This window comes from Hyla sarda, chromosome 7, assembly GCF_029499605.1.
Source record: "Hyla sarda isolate aHylSar1 chromosome 7, aHylSar1.hap1, whole genome shotgun sequence".
In the NCBI taxonomy this organism is placed as follows: Eukaryota; Metazoa; Chordata; class Amphibia; order Anura; family Hylidae; genus Hyla; species Hyla sarda.
In genome coordinates, this window is record NC_079195.1 from 2,084,622 (window position 1) to 2,103,521 (window position 18,900).

At 47.4% G+C, this 18,900-nt stretch overlaps 1 protein-coding gene across 1 annotated transcript in view; it reads left to right on the top strand.

Moving 5' to 3' along the window:
* Positions 1–14,889, top strand: part of LOC130282627 (zona pellucida sperm-binding protein 1-like) — a 38,883-nt gene extending 23,994 nt beyond the window's left edge. Inside the window, exons 8-12 of the mRNA XM_056531066.1 lie at positions 5,338–5,527; positions 7,938–8,055; positions 13,188–13,269; positions 14,557–14,637; positions 14,712–14,889. Of these exons, the coding sequence (XP_056387041.1) occupies positions 5,338–5,527; positions 7,938–8,055; positions 13,188–13,269; positions 14,557–14,637; positions 14,712–14,857 (617 nt within the window). The 3' untranslated portion in view covers positions 14,858–14,889. The remainder of the gene's footprint in view (positions 1–5,337; positions 5,528–7,937; positions 8,056–13,187; positions 13,270–14,556; positions 14,638–14,711) is intronic.
* Positions 14,890–18,900: the final 4,011 nt, after the last annotated feature.

Here is an 18,900-nt window from a genome sequence, read left to right on the forward strand (position 1 = left end):
TACATCGGCATTGACATTCGACTAGCCGCTTCTGTATCTGAATCTTGAAGCCCAACGTTGTTAAATGGCACCAAACTTGGCAGTGTTCAGGTGGGCCAACGTGTTATCTATCTAGATAGTAAATGGCGTGGCAGACAAGTAGTCTTTGAACTTTTTTGGTCATGGCCAATACCAGGGTAAGAAGTTCTAACTTGAATGAGCTGTAGTTTGCATCCTTCTTCTCTGCTCCTTACAGGTTACGACTGGCATAGGCAACTACTCGCTCTTGCCCTTCCTGGACTTGGGACAGGGCAGCTTCCAGACCTTTGAAACTGGCATCAGTATATAACCGGAACAGCTGACTATAGTCTGGATGCACTGAGTGGTTCTGTCTGCAGACGTTTGAGTTCGGAACGCGGTCTCTTGCTCTTCGGCCCATTCAACAGGTAGTTTCTCATTGTAGTTCTCCTTCGCCGTACCCTGTAAGAGAACTGTGAGGGGTTCTGCAATCTGGTGAAAGTGGGGAATGAAGTGGCGGTAGTAGCCGGCAGATCACAGGAAGCTCCTGACATCTTTCACAGTGTGCAGGGTTGGCCAGTTCTTGATAACTTCCACCAATTCAGGATTGGACTGGACTCCCTCAGCGCTGACATGACCCATGTAGTGTACCTGAGGTTTGAGCAAGTGACACTTTGATGGCTTGATCTTCAGCCCATGCTTGATCAGGACTTGGAAGACATCTGACAGATGACTGAGGTGCTCCAGGTAGGACTTGGAATACACAATGACATCGTCCAGGTACAATAGGACACTTGGAAAATTCAGATGGCCAAGGCACCTTTCCATCAAATGCTGAAACGTAGCAGGGGCTTTACATAGCCCAAACGGCATACTTTTAAACGCGAACAGTCCCATAGGTGTCACAAAGGCGGTCTTCTCCGATCCTCCACGGGCACTGGCCAATATCCGCTGGTTAAGTCCAGGGTGGAGAAGTAAGCAGCCGACCCAAGGGCTGTGAGTGACTCCTCGACCCTTGGCAGAGGATAAGCGTCCTTGTGTGTCCTTAAGCTTCCTGTAGATATAGATGCGGATGATTCTTTTTTTTCTTTACCAGGACAAGTAGCGCTGTCCAGGGACTCTCTTGGATGACGTCTGCCTCTTTCATGTCGGCCAGCATCTTCTTGACAGTCTGGTACATACCTGGTGTAACCGGGCGGTGTCTTTCCTTGATAGGTGGGCTGTCGCCTGTGAGGATTCGGTGTTGAATCAGGGATGTATGCCCAAAATATGTGGGGGGTTTGCTAAAAGCTTCATGGTAACTTTTGGCGACATTCATGACTCCCTTGACTTGGTTCCTTGGGATAGTGTAGTCTCCAACTTGGAGTTGTGCCCACCAGGGCTCGGGAGGACTCTTACTGGATCCTTCAGCCACTTGGGCTGCACGCTGTCGGGCCACCAGATGTTCTGTTAAGATGTCCTTTGACTTTGAGTTACAACTGGGGTACTGGGGTGTATTTGGGTAACACAGTAGCAGCATCAGACAGGTTGACTAACCGGACTGGAACTCTCCCGTTGGTAACGGTGACAAGGCTCCCCACAGCTCTGACAAGAGGGTGGTCTCCTAGTTGCACACGCTTCAGCAGGGCTTGATAGTCTCTATTCTTGACTCAGAGATGTGCACAACACCTGATGGTCTCTGTGTTGGGTTGCAAGGTCACAGATCTGATGTCTTGTACTCGTACTCTGCAGATTTCTCCTTGCTTGTTGGCGAACTTCTGCTCCGCCTGTAGAACATTCAAGTGGTGCTGTGCAGCCCGCTGGCCTGAAGAGGACATATGGGGGAGAGGCATGCAAGGCATCTAACGCTTCAACAAAACAATTCTTCATAATGTTCATCCCCAATATAAACTCAGCAGATCCCTTATCTGTCACATTAGTTACAATCACTCCCTGCCTGCTAAGTACATGTTCTCCCAACTGAATGGTTGGCTCCCAGTATCCATGTCTGGGGACTGGTTTCCCATTTCCCGCAACTACCCTGAAGTTAACATCATCAGGTTCACACAATAAACTGGCATCCCAATGCTGATAGAAAACACTTTTAGGTATAGTAGACACTTGTGACCCTGTATCTATCAACGCCTCCAACGGTACACCTTCTACAATAACTGTTACATAGGGGCAGAAGGCGACAAAGTGAGAGTCCGGACTTAGGTAGATCGGGGATGGACCTGATGACTGTTTTCCTGAGGGCCGGTCCTCGACCTCAGGGGAAATCCGTTTAAATCCCATCACTGCATTTTCCAATGTTCTGAATTATTACAATAGGTATAAAAGGGTCTTTGAGTCCCTGAGGGTCTAATAGGCGGGGGATTGCAGTGGTTGGAACTGTGGGGAGCAGGGGCAGGTTTTCTGGGTAGGGGTGGCTCACGGTCAGGTGGGGCGGATTGGGTGGCTGTTCCTTCACAGCCTTAGTCAGCTGTTCAATATGCTGCCTAACACTCTGTAAATCTGAGGCTGCGGTGATTGGCAAAGCAGGTGGCACTGGGGTAGGGGGCCGGTGATGGTGATGGTATAGGTCTGGCTACCACCCCTAGTGGCTCTTGGACAGGTGGACAAGCTTCCTCTAACTCAATCACTTTGATAGCCAGTCTCTTGAAAGCGGGGAATGACAAGTTGGGGTTTTGGACCGCTAACATTCTCAGTTGGGCTTTGTCCCACTTATTATGAGCCCCATCGATAAATCAGTCCTGTAACACCTTGTTGCCCTGCTCGGGAGTTATACAATCTAATTTTCGGACACTCTCTAGGGCATTCTGGAGGTCTACAGCATACACTCTCATGGTCTCACCTGGCTTCTGCCGCCTTTTATACAGCCGGAGACGTACGGGTGACTCAAATACCTGCTACAGTCCTTCAAAGATCTCCTCTACAGTCGCCCTCTCGGAGGTTGGCCAGGAGCGGACTTCCTCTAACACTGGTCCCTGGAGTTGTCCTGGGAGCAATTGCTCCTGTAGGAGGGAAAGAGTAAAAGAAAAACAAACTCTGGATCCTCTCTTTGAAATCACTCAGGGGTGAAGGGGTCTCCATTGTTGGTAGGGAGGACAGGGTTCCCCATGAGTGCCGATGCTGGAACACCAGGGTTGTTGACGTGGACTGCAGGCAAAACTGGCAACATTCCGGCCGCTGGGGCAGGTGATGATCCCCCTGCTGGAGATGGAGGGGCACTGTCGCCTGGTTGATCTGGAGAGCTGGGTTCTGACATCTATTTGAATTGAGTGCGCTGGTCCTTTCCCCTTTAAGATAATTGCTGAAGTGCTAGTGGGAGTACTATAATGAATGCTCCCCCGCTATTTTGCAGGCACCCAGTAGCAATTTGTCTTGTGACCAGACTTGCGGACACTAGTGTGATAATGCTGCTAGTTACGAGCACCGGAGACTTGATATTGGTAATTGTTGGTGTTTGCAGAGTCTGCGCTGCAGCGGGTGCTTGATAGAATACAGCAAAGCCGAATGCAGACGCCGGAACCTCCAATATGGCTGCGCCTAGGGAACTTCCTGTTTTGGTCCGGTCGGCAAAGTCTTCCCCTGTGCAACATAGGGCGGCTCTTTGGTTCCTCATCACTGTGCTGGAGAGGAGTCATAGCTGGGGACTGACGGGGCAGAGCTGCGACCGCTCGCGCGGGAAACACTGGACCCAATTAACCCTTTCAGGTACCGACTCTACAATTCACGATGGCAAATAAGTATTTTCTTCACCTCCCCCTCTATTTCACAAGCGCCATGCGTAAACCACTTTTCTCTTGCAAAGTTCCATACATTTTGTGGCGCAGACTTAAATCTCATCGGCATGCCGTTTTTGCAGACACTATTGGACACAGTTCAGACTAGAGGGGAGAGGACTTTTGGCTTAAGGCGCACACCCATATCCTGTTCATGACTCCAAAAGTTGTGGTGGCAGGGTGTGTTGCCCTAGTGGCAGATGGCATTAACCCCTTGTATTCGTGACACCAGGGCATGGTTTAGCCTATAACCACCCGAAGGTATACCGCTGGATCCTGGGCTAGGCACGGGGGGCAATTAAGACTCCAACACAAAGTTATGGACAACAGTAGCTTTACTGAGGGTAGACAGTTGGTAAAGTCTATACAGTTCAGCCGGGACCCAAGGAGGTGACCAGTGACTTCAGAGACCTTAAGGGTTTGCTGGGACTTGCAGTAGGACTGGGCAATAGAATGCAGACCACGCTGACTTGACAGATGGCAGGGACTGACTTGACTCATAAAGCTGGGACTTTATCTTACTTGACTTGATGGCGGCTGCAGGACTGGACTTTGAGGTCTCCAACACTCTGGACACACACACTAGACAAGACTACACTGGACCTCAGCAGAAGAGAGAGAAGCTCCACCCAGGGCTTATATGGGGGAGACCAGCAGGGAGCCCATAGGTCACTCTTGGGGTCACCTGGTAACTGGTACCTCCCGGGTAACAATCACATGACATATCACATGGTATAACTCTTAAAGCAACAGGACATTTTATAACACTTTACATGGTAAAACATATTTACAATGGGGAAACAAGTGCAGGGGCCTTTGGGACACTGAAGGAGGCTGCCTGACAGGACAGCAGGAGCACGGGGTAACACCACCTGTACTGGGCCACCACAGTGCTATCTCAAGCTTCTTGAAAGCGCAACGGTCCCCAGTGTTTTACCCCACCCCCCCCCCCCCCCCCCCAGACTACGCACATGGGTTTCCTGTTGTGAACACGTAATGCAGCCATACGTCTAGCTCCGCATCTGGCTGCTTTATCTGGGCTAAAATCATGTTTGGATGCCGGGCAGCAACAGTCGTAGGACACTTGTGCGTCCAGGACATCAGGGGCGCATGTGCTGAGGACCTCTGTCTCTCTGGCAGCAGTCCAACCGGTGACGTAGGGAGGATAGGCGTGGTGGCAGGGGGTGGGGGTGCATTGCGAAGCCCATCCCCCTTAGTCACCGCTGCCAGAGACAGATCATCAGCTCATGCTGAGGACCATCACTTAACAGAGCAGTAGTTTGGCCACCCTGCCGGTATTTTTCTATTAAAAATACCATCAATGCAATGGCCGGTATTTATCCAACAATCCTCCAACTCCCAGAATGTTACACCAAAACCTATACCAGTGTTATCCAACCAGGGGTGCCTCCAGCTGTTGCAAAACTACAACTCCCAGCATGCCCGGACAACCAACGGCTACTTCAGTGGAGCGGAGCTGCAATACCAGATGCCACCATCTATGGTCAGGTGTGATGCTGTTTTTGGCAGAGTAGCCATGTTTTTCTAAGCCCTTGTGTCCCTCCCTGTGGTGCAGGTTCATCGTTCTCCTCCTTCTATGCGTCGGAGGATTTCCCGTTACCGATTCCTCTCCGGGAGTTCGTGTACTTGGAGGCCAGACTTCTCCAACCTTCTGATCCCCGGCTGCACCTCCGCCTCCACCACTGCTGGGGGGCCCCGAGCTTGGACCCGGCTGTTACTTTGCATTGGCCTGTGATAGACGATGGGTGAGTCCCCAAATCGTGATCTGGATTTTTTTTTTTCTTATTTATGGTCATTTATGGAATAAAAAGTGGTGAGTGACCTAGAGGGTCATTTGGGTGATGTATCCGAAGCATCTGAGGAACAAATGATGTTGTATATGGCCGCCAAAGGGGATGGGGGGGCCAGAGCAGAGGATGGGAATCCTAAGTGGGGCAACTCTGCCTCTACACCAGTGGTCCTCAACCTTCAAGACCCAAGGGAATCCTGGACTGTTGGTTGGGGACCACTGGAAGAGCCAAAGTCCTCATGGACCACCAACAGTCCAGGATTCAATGTTATTGGGTCTTGAGGACTTGGTGGTCCATGAGGACCTCTACTCTACCAGTGGTCCCCAACAAAGTTCTCAAGATGCAACTAGTCCATGACTATCCTTTTGACATATGCTTGGTTGAGGAACACTTGTAGAGCAGAGTTCCTCATGAACCACAAAGTCCTCAAGACCTAACATTGAATCCTTGGTTGGGGACCACTGGTAGAGTAGAGGTCCTCATGAACCACAAACAGTCCAGTATTCAATGTAGTTGCATCTTGAAAACTTGGTAGTCCATGAGGACCTCTGCTTTACCAGTGGTCCCCAACAAAGTCCTCAAGACGCAACATCATTTAATCCTGGACTGTTGGTGGTCCATGAGGACCTTTGCTCTACCAGTGGTCCCCAACAAAGTCCTCAAGACACAATATCATTAAATCCTGGACGGTTGGTATCTGCTGTGATGGTTTCCTTCTGACCATATAAGAAAGCCAAGCCTGCCCCCCTTGGACCTCCAGCTCTTGCAAAACTACAACTCCTAACATTCCCAGACAGCCATTGGCTGTCCGGGCATGCTAGGAGTTGTAGTTGTGCAACATCTGGTGGGCCACAGTTTGGAGACCACTGGTCTAGATTGTTGACTAGCGGAAGGTTTGACAGCACTATGGCTAATTATGGGTGTAATTTAGTTCCTTCACATTCTCCCTCTAAGTGACTAATTCCCAGACGGATGTACAGTCATTTATTTGGTGGTCATGACTGTGCGGTAGGACACCATTTCTCTATATAGATTCAGGAGATAAAATCTGCAGTAGAACGATGACTAATTTCCTTATACCATGGAACGTTACAGCGGCAGAGTCCTCTTTGTCCTGTTGGGGGGGGGGGGGGGGAGCGGCAGGCTTAGCTTTCTAATACCTTCAAAAGGACACCGTCCCAGCAGATGCCGAAGGGATAGTCATGGACTCTATTGGGCGATGGACTCTACATGGTATGACCATAAAGTTGTGTATGCAGTAAAATACTGACCTAGGATGTAGAGCAGAGGTCCTCATTGACTGCCAACAGTCCAGGTTTGAATGTTGTTGGGCATTGAGGACTGGTTCTGGACTGCTCTACCAGTGGTCCAGAACCAAGTCCTCAAGGCCCAACAACATTCAAACCTGAACTGTTGGTGGTCAGTGAGGGCCTCTGCTCTACCAGGGGTCCACAACAAAGTCCTCAAGGCCCAACATTAAATCCTGGACTGTTAGTCCATGAGGACCCTCTGCTCTACCAGTGGTCACAAATCCTGTCCACAAGGCCCAACATTAAATCCTGGAATGTTGTTGGTCCATGAGGAACTCTGCTCTACCAGTGGTCCACAACCAACAGTCCAGTATTTAATGTTGGGCCTGGTTGACAGGACTGGGGGACCACTGGAAGAGCAGAGGTCCTCATGGACCACCAATAGTAAATGATTTAATGTTGGGTGTTGAAGGTTGAGGACCACTGGTGTAGAGTCTGAGTAGCCCCACTTGCTATTCCCATCTTCTGCTCTTCACCCATTTGGGGGCTGTGTAGGCCACTATGTGCACGTGTCCTGCTGGTGAGTGCCCAGTCATCTCCAACACCAACCTCATATTGGTCAGGTCCTAACGCCACTGATGTTCTTTGGGCCGGGTGGGAATCACCTCACCTCACCACACTAAAGCTGGTCAAAGACCCTGGCCATAGATCCTTCACTATTCACCAATTCACCATGGACTGGGCATCACCTGACCAAAGCTGGTCCAAGACTCTGGCCATAGATCCTTCACTATTCACCATGTCTTCATTATATGACCCTATCGGTCCTAGACAAAATATAAACACCCCCAGATAATTCAGGGGCCTGGTTTGCGATATCTGGCAGGTGTTTTTGGTCTCTCAGCAGTGTGTAGAGGTGATGAGGGTCAAGCTGTGTTGCTTGGGCCTTTAGATATACTTTCATAGTGTTTTGTGTAACCTTTCTCGACGTGTTTCTTCAGAGACTTTTCGGTGATCATCTTTCTCTGTAACCTTATCTGGCTCTCTGTTTTAGTCCTGCTCAGTTTCCACTCTTAGATCAGATCTATGTATGACAGATGCCTCTTGTCTCGCAGATGTCCATTTTCAGATGACGACACCCTGACCAGGATCCTGCCGACGTCCGTCCCCTCCAGCTACCAAAGATTTGCCGTCTCTGCCTTTACTTTTCTCAACTTTCAATACAACACTCAGGTACGACTACTGATAGAACATAGAAATCACGACTTACCTTAGGTGGTCCTGCACATATGAGAGAATGTAGCCCAGTGGTCCTCAAATTATAGACCTCCAGCTGTTGCAAAACTATGATTTGTAGTTTTGCAACAGTTGGAGGTCCACAATTTGGGGATAAGTAGCTGGTCTGGGGGGGGGGGAGAGATCACTAGGACCCCTGGCGATCTCCGGATTGAGACATGGCTCTATGAGCTTGTGTGGTAGATGGTACAAACTCCATTAACCTCTATGGGAGTTCCAGAGTACAGCACTCGGGCATTGTCACTCTCATAGAAATGAATAGACACGCGCCCCTTATTGGAGCAGCAGTTGAACCCCCCCCCCCCCCAAATCAGCTTAAAACCATTCGCAGTTTGACTTCCCTGTGGTTATAATGGAAAGATCCTAAATAGAGCAAAATTATCAATAATAAAACAATCCAATTACCTGTTCTAAGAAAAGTATTTTACACAAGTTTTCTTTCCATTTAGTCCTGCAGCAGCATAAATATATATTTGTGCTGCTGCAGGACTTAAAGGAAAGGCACAGTCATGGCATGAATATACGCACTATTACTTTTTTTCACTTAACATAGCTCAGATTTTTAGCAAGTAGAAAGGAGAAAAGAACCCAAGATGACCTCCAATGTTGAGGTACACATTATTTACCATAATACGAGGAAACTATAAATCTTCTCTATAAACTCTTGAACTCCAGCCAAAATTAACGTATCCCCTATCCAGCTAATTTTGGCTGGAGTTCTTCTTAAGGGCATGTTCCCACTTGGCATATATGCAACATATTTCATGCTGCGCAAAATCTGCAGCAGCGGGAAAAACACTGCGTATCCCCCGCTCACCATACACACAAGCCTTGCGAGTTTTGGAGGTGGGGCAGTGTGCCGGCATGAGGCGCGGCTCCGCCTACAAAACTCACTACACACATAGGGCTGCAGCCGGAAAGCCTTGTGTGTATGGTGAGCGAGGGATACGCAGTGTATTTCCCCGCTGCTGCAGATTTTGCGCAGCATGAAATATGTTGCATATATGCCAAGTGGGAACATGCCCTTAAGAAGAACTCCAGCCAAAATTAGCTGGATAGGGGTTACGTTAATTTTGGCTGGAGTTCAAGAGTTTAGAGAAGATTCAGTTTCCTCGTATTTATGGGAAATGTGTTCCCTAAGCAACATTGGAGGTCGTCTTGTTTTTTTCCCTCTTGGTTAATACTCTCACTGAAATACATGGACTCTAACATCCAAATTGGCTATTTAACCAAAATAACGCTCCAAACTGTAGCTAAAATGTATTTATTACAAAATCTCTAAAAATCCTATCACATACAAAACTATTAGGTACAATACAGGAATCGGTAAGTACAGTCATATGAATCTCACAACCAGAGATCCTCAAATAGGTCAATCCCAAAATGTTCCCAACGTGTTTCCCCGTAATTAAGATAATTTTATGGTTCATCAGGGGATTTGGCAGTGTGTAAAGTGTAAGAGATTGTAAATGTATAAATAAGATTATTCCATCACACAAATATACATTACATGAAGCAGCAACAAACAGTTATTACTGGCAAAAGCTTGCTAAACGGCGTTATGCAAATATTTTCCAGGTATACAATACGCCATCAAAGAAACGTCATGGATGAATCCTTACTCCTGTTGCGGGAAGAAAAACTGTTCCAAACGCTGGAGCTTGTGACTTTATAGCCCCGCCCCCTCAATGCAAGTCTATGGGAGGGGGCGTGACAGCCGTCACGCCCCCTCCCATAGACTTGCATTGAGGGGGTGGGGCGTGACATCAAGAGGGGGCGGGGCTATGTCACGAGCACCCGGAGCCGGCTCTTGGCATTGGGAACATCTAAAAAAAACATCTAGAAGCCATATATTATGAAAAATTCATGTTTATATTGGAATACATATAAATAAAACCGTTTTTGAGGGTAACTTAGACGCCCCAACATTATAGAAATCTAACAGGAAATTACAAAATATCATGATACAAAAACATTCGCACATGATCATCTGGGGTATATTAACCACAAAAAACATGCTCATTAGAGCCTATAAAAATAAGATTTAGTCCCCTGATGAACCGTAAAATTATCTGAATTACGGGGAAACATGTCGGAAATGGTTTGGGATTGACCTATTTGAGGATCTCTGGTTGTGTGATTCATATGACTGTATACTTACGATTCCTGTATTGTACCTAATGGTTTTGTGTAGTTTTAAACAATTGTTGTCCCATTGGGTTAAATGTAGGTAGCTAAGTCACATTTCTGTTTTGCATAAGTTTGCCTTAACAATAGGATTTTTAGAGATTTTGTAATATGTAAAATTTTAGCTACAGTTTGGAGAGTCCTCTTGGTTAATACTTGATAAAAATCTGAGCTATGTTAAGTGAAAGTAATAGCACGTATATTCATGTCTGGACTGTTCATTTCCTTTATGTCCTGAAGCAGCACCAATATATATTGATGCTGCTGCAGGACTAAAAGGAAAGAAAACATGTGTAAATTCCTTTTTTATAGAACAGATAATTGGATTGTTTTTTTTTATTGATGATTTTGCTCTTTTTAGGATCATTAGAACCACAGTAAACTGATCGGGTTTCACCTTCCTGACAATAGTCTCAGAAGAACACGACCTCTTGCACTAAGATAGTTGCCAAGTTTTAGGACATGTGTTGGTGGACGACTTGTTGCCTTCAGAATAGTTCTATTGGGGCTGTATGGGGGCAAAGTTTACTATTAAATACAGAAGAGGCATGAATGGTGTACAGTGCTGAGACTTGTAGTCCATGGGTGCTCAGTCCTCGTATCCCTGCCAAGGTTATGTAATCCAAACAAAAACAAGACTGCACTCCTCCAATGAAGCTATTCGGTGAATTTGTAATTTATTCACCCCGCAAATAGAAAGCTGTAACGTTTCGACCTTCGAGCTGTTTATACCATGTGGTGGAGATAAACGTAGACCGGCAAAGACCCAATTGATCAGACTAGTTTGACATCTGCTTGGTTGGGGATCATGATCCTCATGGACCACCAAGTTCTCAAGACCCAACAACATTGAATGCCGGACTGTTGCCTGATCTACCAGTGGTCCCCAACAAAGTCCTCACTAATTTAGTTCCTTCACATTCGCCCTCTAAGTGTGACTAATTCCCAGACGGATGTACAGTAATTATTTTTTGGTGGTCATGACCATGCGGTAGGACACCATTTCTCAGTATAGATTCCTCCAGGAGATAAAATCTGCAGTAGAGCGATGGCTCAATAACCTTATACCATGAAACATTACAGCGGCAGAGTCCTCTTCATCCTGTTTAGGTAAAACACTTGGGTGTTGGCGAGGCCGAAACGTGGCATCTTAGTGTTTGCTGAGTGAATAAATGAATTGGAGTGGTGCCGTCTTCTATCTTGTTTTGATATGCCCCCATGTAGGTGGTGCGGTAGTTATATAGACGATGTGTCCACCAGGATACCGTAATAGTAATGGTGGGTCACCCGTCGGTATCGTACACCCTCATGTCTTTGTAGATATTCTTTCTGTTGTGTGAAAGTGGAAGAATGTAGAAATAATGGAAATACTGTTCTACAGGCCGCGAGTTGTCGTCCAAGGTCATTTTAGATATCCACCATGGGGCAGATTTATCAACACCGGTCCAGAGGAAAAGTTGCCCAGTCACCATAGCAACCAACCAGATTGCTGGCTTCAGTTTTCACCGGCCGCCTTTTCGAAAGTGAAAGAAGTGATCTGATTGGTTGATAGGGGGAACTGGTGAACGTTTCCTCTGCAGCGGTTTTGATAAATCTCCCCCCATGTTCTTTTTGAGAGAATCTTTGCTCACAGGAAGGTTCTAGATGGGACCTGATGGATTCTCTATCAACCTTGTGGACTATAAGGCTAGGTTCAGACTACGGAATTTCCGCCTGCAATTTCAAAGAGGAATTGCAGGCGGAAATAAAATGTAAAGTGTAGTGAATGGTTTTCCGAATATTTAGAATAAAGTGCCAGATTTTCGCAATGACGAATATTCATTTTTTTTCACATTTTTGTGAAATTTTCACATGGAAAAAAAGTGAACGTAGCGAATATGCAAATTTTGCCAATATAGGACGAATAATCGTCAATATATTCGTGAAATATCGCGAATTCGAATATGGCCCCTGCTGCTCATCACTAGTGGGGACCTAAACGTGGGTGCGATCATATTCCACACAGTATAAGGCAAATTATAGGCCGATTGGTCAACTTGTGAAGTATTTGCTAAAATGAAAAAATTGCCTCAGATTTTGCAGCAGTGATGACGCTTTATGGCCAAAGAGGGAAACTTCTCTGGATACTTTTTTTATTGTATAGACGAGGAACCCGGGATTATTGGCGTCCTAAGAATGGCGCGTGAAAAAGACTTGTGAACGTCATGAGGGGCGGCAACCGGGAATGTGATAACAAACCTTGAGGGGATCGGGGGGAAGTTTCACTTTATGGATCCTCATGTGGGGAACTTGGATACCACATGACTGTAATAACAATAATCCGTCTTTAAAGGGGTACTCCACTGGAAATATGGTTTTGTTGGTTTTTTTTATCAACTGGTGCCAGAAAGTTAAACAGATTTGTAAATCACTTCTGTATAAAAATATTAATCCTTCCAGTACTTAACAGTTGCTGTATGCTCCACAAGAAGTTGTGTAGTTCTTTCCAGTCTGACCACAGTGCTCTCTGCTGACACCTCTGTCCATGTCGGGAACTGTCCAGAGCAGGAGAGGTTTGCTATGGGGATTTTCTCCTACTCTGGACAGTTCCTGATATGGACAGAGGTGTCAGCAGAGAGCACTGTGGTCAGACAGAAAGGCAATTCAAAAAGAAAAGAACTTCCTGTGGAGCATACAGCAGCTAAATACTGGAAGGATTAAGATTTTTAAATAAAAGTAATTTACAAATCTGTTTCACTTTCTGGCACCAGTTGAATTGAGATTTTTTTTCCCAGGGGAGTACCCCTTTAAAAGCCCACTCTGATAAATCCCCCAGTAATTCTAGAACACGGATATCCTAGCCCTGTGGCTCCTCGGTGACCGCTGTCCTCCTCCTTCCTCAGGTTTATTTCTTCTGTAGCGTCTCGGTGTGTCTGCCCTCCCCATCGGAAAGCTGTACGTCAGATTGCGCCAATCTCACCCGCAGTAAGTCGTTTTTTTTCCATGCACGTTGTTGCCTGTTTTGTCTCGTATTAGACTTGCTGGAGCCACTTTTTTGACCACTGGGACCCTCATAGATTTAGAATGGTGGTCCCGGAGACTGTCTGCCGCTCTTTCCACAATCCCAAGCAGTCCCATAGGCAGTGAATTGGCCTGCAGTCCTGAAGGGGCACTCCGCCTCCCTTCTCCAGATTGGGACGTAGGTAGGGTCGCCACCTTTCTTGCCAAAACATACTGGCCATGCTAATTTGCATAATCGATAATATATGAGTGACATCACAGGATGCACATGGGGGGAGGGGGGGGGACGTCGAGGAGATTTTGGCCTATTCTGACCCCTATAACTTTTTATTCTCCTTATACAGGCCTGTATGAGGTCATTTTTTGACACCCCCCCCCCCCCAATCTGTAGTTTAACAGGACCATTTTTGTTTTGATGTGACTGTTTGATAGTAATTAACTGCAACTCCCGAATAAAATAAAAAAACTACAACTCCCAGCATGCCCTGATACAGCCTGTGGCTCCGCAGATGCCCCAAACAAAAACTACAACTCCCAGCATGTTTGACCTATACTTTATACTACTATATAGTCCGACATGCTGGGAGTTGTAGTTTTGGAACAGCTGGAGGCACCCCCGGTTGGGAAACACTGACATATACTATATACTACTATGTAGTCCAACATGCTGGGAGTTGTAGTTTTGAAACAGCTGGAGGCACCCCTGGTTGGGGAAAATGGACCTCCCAGCATGTTGGACTACATAGTAGTATATAGTATAGGTCCATTTTTCCCAACCAGGGGTGCCTCCAGCTGTTCCGAAACTACAACTCCCAGCATGCCTGGACAGCCGTTGGCTATCCGGGCATGCTGGGAGTTGTAGCTTTGCAACAGCTGGAGGTGCTCTGGTTGGGAAACACTATTACAGTATATGGTGTAACATTCCAGGATATAAAAATACCAGCAGGGTGACCAAAATACCGGCTGTGCTAGTAAAATACCGTCCAGGTGGCGACCCTAGATGTAGGTGGTTGGGCGGCCGGCAGTCACATTTCTCACCTGTCCTGCGGGGACATCTCTGTAGATGGACTCCATGCGGGGGTTGTGGAGTTGTAGAGGAACCAGTCCTTTTGTGGGTTTCTGATCGTAGCCTCTGGTTGTTCCTCTTCGCTGGTGATGTAGACGTCTTCCCAAATATTTCATCCATAGTCTACTTGCCACCAATGGTCCATCCATTGACTCCCCCCTTAATTTGCTTTCTCTCCCCTCCAGGCCGCCGTGCTCATCCGGATGATGCTCTGCTCTTGGTGGGCACCGCTGGACCCCTGGTTTTCCAACAGGAGAGGACATTGGGTAACAAACTTTTTGACCCCGACCAACAATTGTTTAATACCGTCCTGCGGTTCTTACAGATGTTGTTTCCCTAGGTGCGGCCGGGCTCCAGCACTTGACCTCCACTCTCCCGGGAATCGTCTTTGCCGTCACCTTCCTCCTCATAGTTTTGCTTCTTGTCGCTGCTCTAAAAGTTAAAAGTGGTTTTATGATGTCAAAAAATCAACTAAATCCTCAATAAATGTCAATGTCTCCTTTTCCCGGTGTCACGTTACATTTTCATTGGTAAAGCACAGACTGGGCAGAGGGGGGTTAATGTTCTCCACATTGCTCTGGCTCCACTTCGCGCGCTCTGGCTCCACGTCGCGCAGGTTATTTTCCTCATGTATGAACACAGTGGTGACCTTCAGGCCGGATACAAGGACACCCTGCGTTGCTGCTCGTTGACTGATCACAGGATTGTGCCAATTAGTGGATTCCTGTGGGCGGCAGCCGGAGCTAAAATCAAGAAGTAGCTGGACCGACTCCATGTAGCCTCAGCCGGAGAATCCTCAGCTTTGGGGAATGTAATCGGTTAAGCAATTGTCAATGGTGAGAATTCCCTCTACACGACGTCTTGGAAACAGAACCTCAGATGTCACTATTAGAGACTTTGTATTTCAGCAATTTCCTTTTTGCCTCTCCCTCTTGTAGGACCTTCTTGGTGACCCTTCCTCTCCCTCTTGTGGGACCTTCTTGGTGACCCTTCCTCTCCCTCTTGTGGGACCTTCTTGGTGACCCTTCCTCTCCCTCTTGTAGGACCTTCTTGGTGACCCTTCCTCTCCCTCTTGTGGGACCTTCTTGGTGACCCTTCCGTCTCCCTCTTGTGGGACCTTCTTGGTGACCCTTCCGTCTCCCTCTTGTGGGACCTTCTTGGTGACCCTTCCGTCTCCCTCTTGTGGGACCTTCTTGGTGACCCTTCCGTATCCCTCTTGTGGGACCTTCTTGGTGACCCTTCCGTCTCCCTCTTGGGGGACCTTCTTGGTGACCCTTCCGTCTCCCTCTTGGGGGACCTTCTTGGTGACCCTTCCGTCTCCCTCTTGTGGGACCTTCTTGGTGACCCTTCCTCTCCCTCTTGTGGGACCTTCTTGGTGACCCTTCCTCTCCCTCTTGTGGGACCTTCTTGGTGACCCTTCCGTCTCCCTCTTGTGGGACCTTCTTGGTGACCCTTCCGTCTCCCTCTTGTGGGACCTTCTTGGTGACCCTTCCGTCTCCCTCTTGTGGGACCTTCTTGGTGACCCTTCCGTCTCCCTCTTGTGGGACCTTCTTGGTGACCCTTCCGTCTCCCTCTTGTGGGACCTTCTTGGTGACCCTTCCGTCTCCCTCTTGTGGGACCTTCTTGGTGACCCTTCCGTCTCCCTCTTGTGGGACCTTCATGGTGACCCTTCCGTCTCCCTCTTGTGGGACCTTCTTGGTGACCCTTCCGTCTCCCTCTTGTGGGACCTTCTTGGTGACCCTTCCGTCTCCCTCTTGTGGGACCTTCATGGTGACCCTTCCGTCTCCCTCTTGTGGGACCTTCATGGTGACCCTTCCGTCTCCCTCTTGTGGGACCTTCATGGTGACCCTTCCGTCTCCCTCTTGTGGGACCTTCATGGTGACCCTTCCTCTCCCTCTTGTGGGACCTTCATGGTGACCCTTCCTCTCCCTCTTGTGGGACCTTAATGGTGACCCTTCCTCTCCCTCTTGTGGGACCTTCTTGGTGACCCTTCCTCTCCCTCTTGTGGGACCTTCTTGGTGACCCTTCCTCTCCCTCTTGTAGGACCTTCATGGTGACCCTTCCGTCTCCTTGTACAGCAGTGTTTCCCAACTGAGGTGCCACAAGTTGTTGCAAAACTACAACTCCCAGTACACCCGGACAGCCTTTGGCAACAGCTGGAGGCAACAACAAAAAAAGTGGTTTCAAATGGCTGGAGGTGCTCAACCCCAAATGCGGTTGTGCATTTATACTGGGGGAGCAGATCCTGCCCTTGTAGTCTGTTGCTAGGGGCGATCCCCAGTATAAAAATGCATACAATGGAGGATGCCTGCAGCGGACTACAAGTGCCACAATGGCTTCCTACACCAGATAGATGGTGTGGATGTGTAACAATTAGACTAATACAGGAATATGGGTCACTACAGTGGTAGATGTAAACAATACATTGGCTATCCCTCAACACTGATGGTAAAATTGAGACATTCGCCAGTATATCCTTATATGAAGGACACACCAGAGCCCGCACACCAACGCCAGTGTATCCTTATATGAAGGACACACCAGAGCCCGCACACCAACGCCAAGGTTTCTCAAATGGTGCGGGACCTAACACTAACCTACCTGTGCGTGATAAGCAAAACAGGGGCCAGTGGGCAATTACGGCAGCATTAGGAGGCAACCTGATTGGGAAACCCTGTTGTAGTGGCTTCAGTCTCTTGTAGGACCTTTTTGGTGACCCCCCCCCCCCAAACCTTTCTGGCACCCTCCCCTTTATTGTCAAACGCCTGGATTATGCCCCTAGGCTGTATGCCATGTTGGCACGATGTGCTGCAGCTGGGGGTCGCCATCTTGTGGTGCATAAAAGCCGAGGAAAGGGAACGTGGTTGTGATCGTCACCAGAAATCCATTGACATCTGTTGCGCCATTCTGTCGTAGCTGCAGAGCAGGAAGTGACTCTATAATATGGGGCCACAACACACGACGCGCTGCCTTCCTTAATGTTAATGATACGGCGCTGCATGTGACCAAAATGTGTCGGCCAATCACTGCAAGGGTGAAGATAATCTGACGCATTGCAGTGATTGGCTGACGTATTTTGGTCACATGCAGCGCCTTATTTGTTTTAATGACTTATAAGGCAACAAGGCATGTTTTTATTTTCTAGACATTGGCTTATAGTCAGGGTGCCCCTATAAGAGCCAACTAAGGCTACGCGCCTGTATTTCTCTATATACTGAGGCTCCTCTCCTGTATATTTCTCTATATACTGAGGCTCCTCTCCTGTATATTTCTCTATAGACTGAGGCTCTGCTCCTGTATTTCTCTATATACTGAGGCTCTGCTCCTGTATTTCTCTATATACTGAGGCTCCGCTCCTGTATTTCTCTATAGACTGAGGCTCCTCTCCTGTATATTTCTCTATAGACTGAGGCTCCTCTCCTGTATATTTCTCTATAGACTGAGGTTCTGCTCCTGTATATTTCTCTATAGACTGAGGCTCTGCTCCTGTATATTTCTCTATATACACTGAGGCTCTGCTCCTGTATATTTCTCTATAGACTGAGGCTCTGCTCCTGTATTTCTCTATATACTGAGGCTCTGCTCCTGTATTTCTCTATATACTGAGGCTCCGCTCCTGTATTTCTCTATATACTGAGGCTCCTCTCCTGTATATTTCTCTATAGACTGAGGCTCCTCTCCTGTATATTTCTCTATAGACTGAGGCTCCTCTCCTGTATATTTCTCTATAGACTGAGGCTCCTCTCCTGTATATTTCTCTATAGACTGAGGCTCCTCTCCTGTATATTTCTCTATAGACTGAGGTTCTGCTCCTGTATATTTCTCTATAGACTGAGGCTCTGCTCCTGTATATTTCTCTATATACACTGAGGCTCCTCTCCTGTATATTCCTCTATAGACTGAGGCTCCTCTCCTGTATATTTCTCTATAGACTGAGGCTCCTCTCCTGTATATTTCTCTCTATAGACTGAGGCTCCTCTCCTGTATATTTCTCTATAGACTGAGGCTCCGCTCCTGTATATTTCTCTATAGACTGAGGCTCCGCTCCTGTATATTTCTCTATAGACTGAGGCTCTGCTCCTGTATATTTCTCTATATACACTGAGGCTCTGCTCCTGTATATTTCTCTATAGACTGAGGCTCCTCTCCTGTATATTTCTCTATAGACTGAGGCTCCTCTCCTGTATATTTCTCTATAGACTGAGGCTCCTCTCCTGTATATTTCTCTATAGACTGAGGCTCCTCTCCTGTATATTTCTCTATAGACTGAGGCTCCTCTCCTGTATATTTCTCTATAGACTGAGGCTCCTCTCCTGTATATTCCTCTATAGACTGAGGCTCCTCTCCTGTATATTTCTCTATAGACTGAGGTTCTGCTCCTGTATATTTCTCTATAGACTGAGGCTCTGCTCCTGTATATTTCTCTATATACACTGAGGCTCCTCTCCTGTATATTTCTCTATAGACTGAGGCTCCTCTCCTGTATATTTCTCTATAGACTGAGGCTCCTCTCCTGTATATTTCTCTAT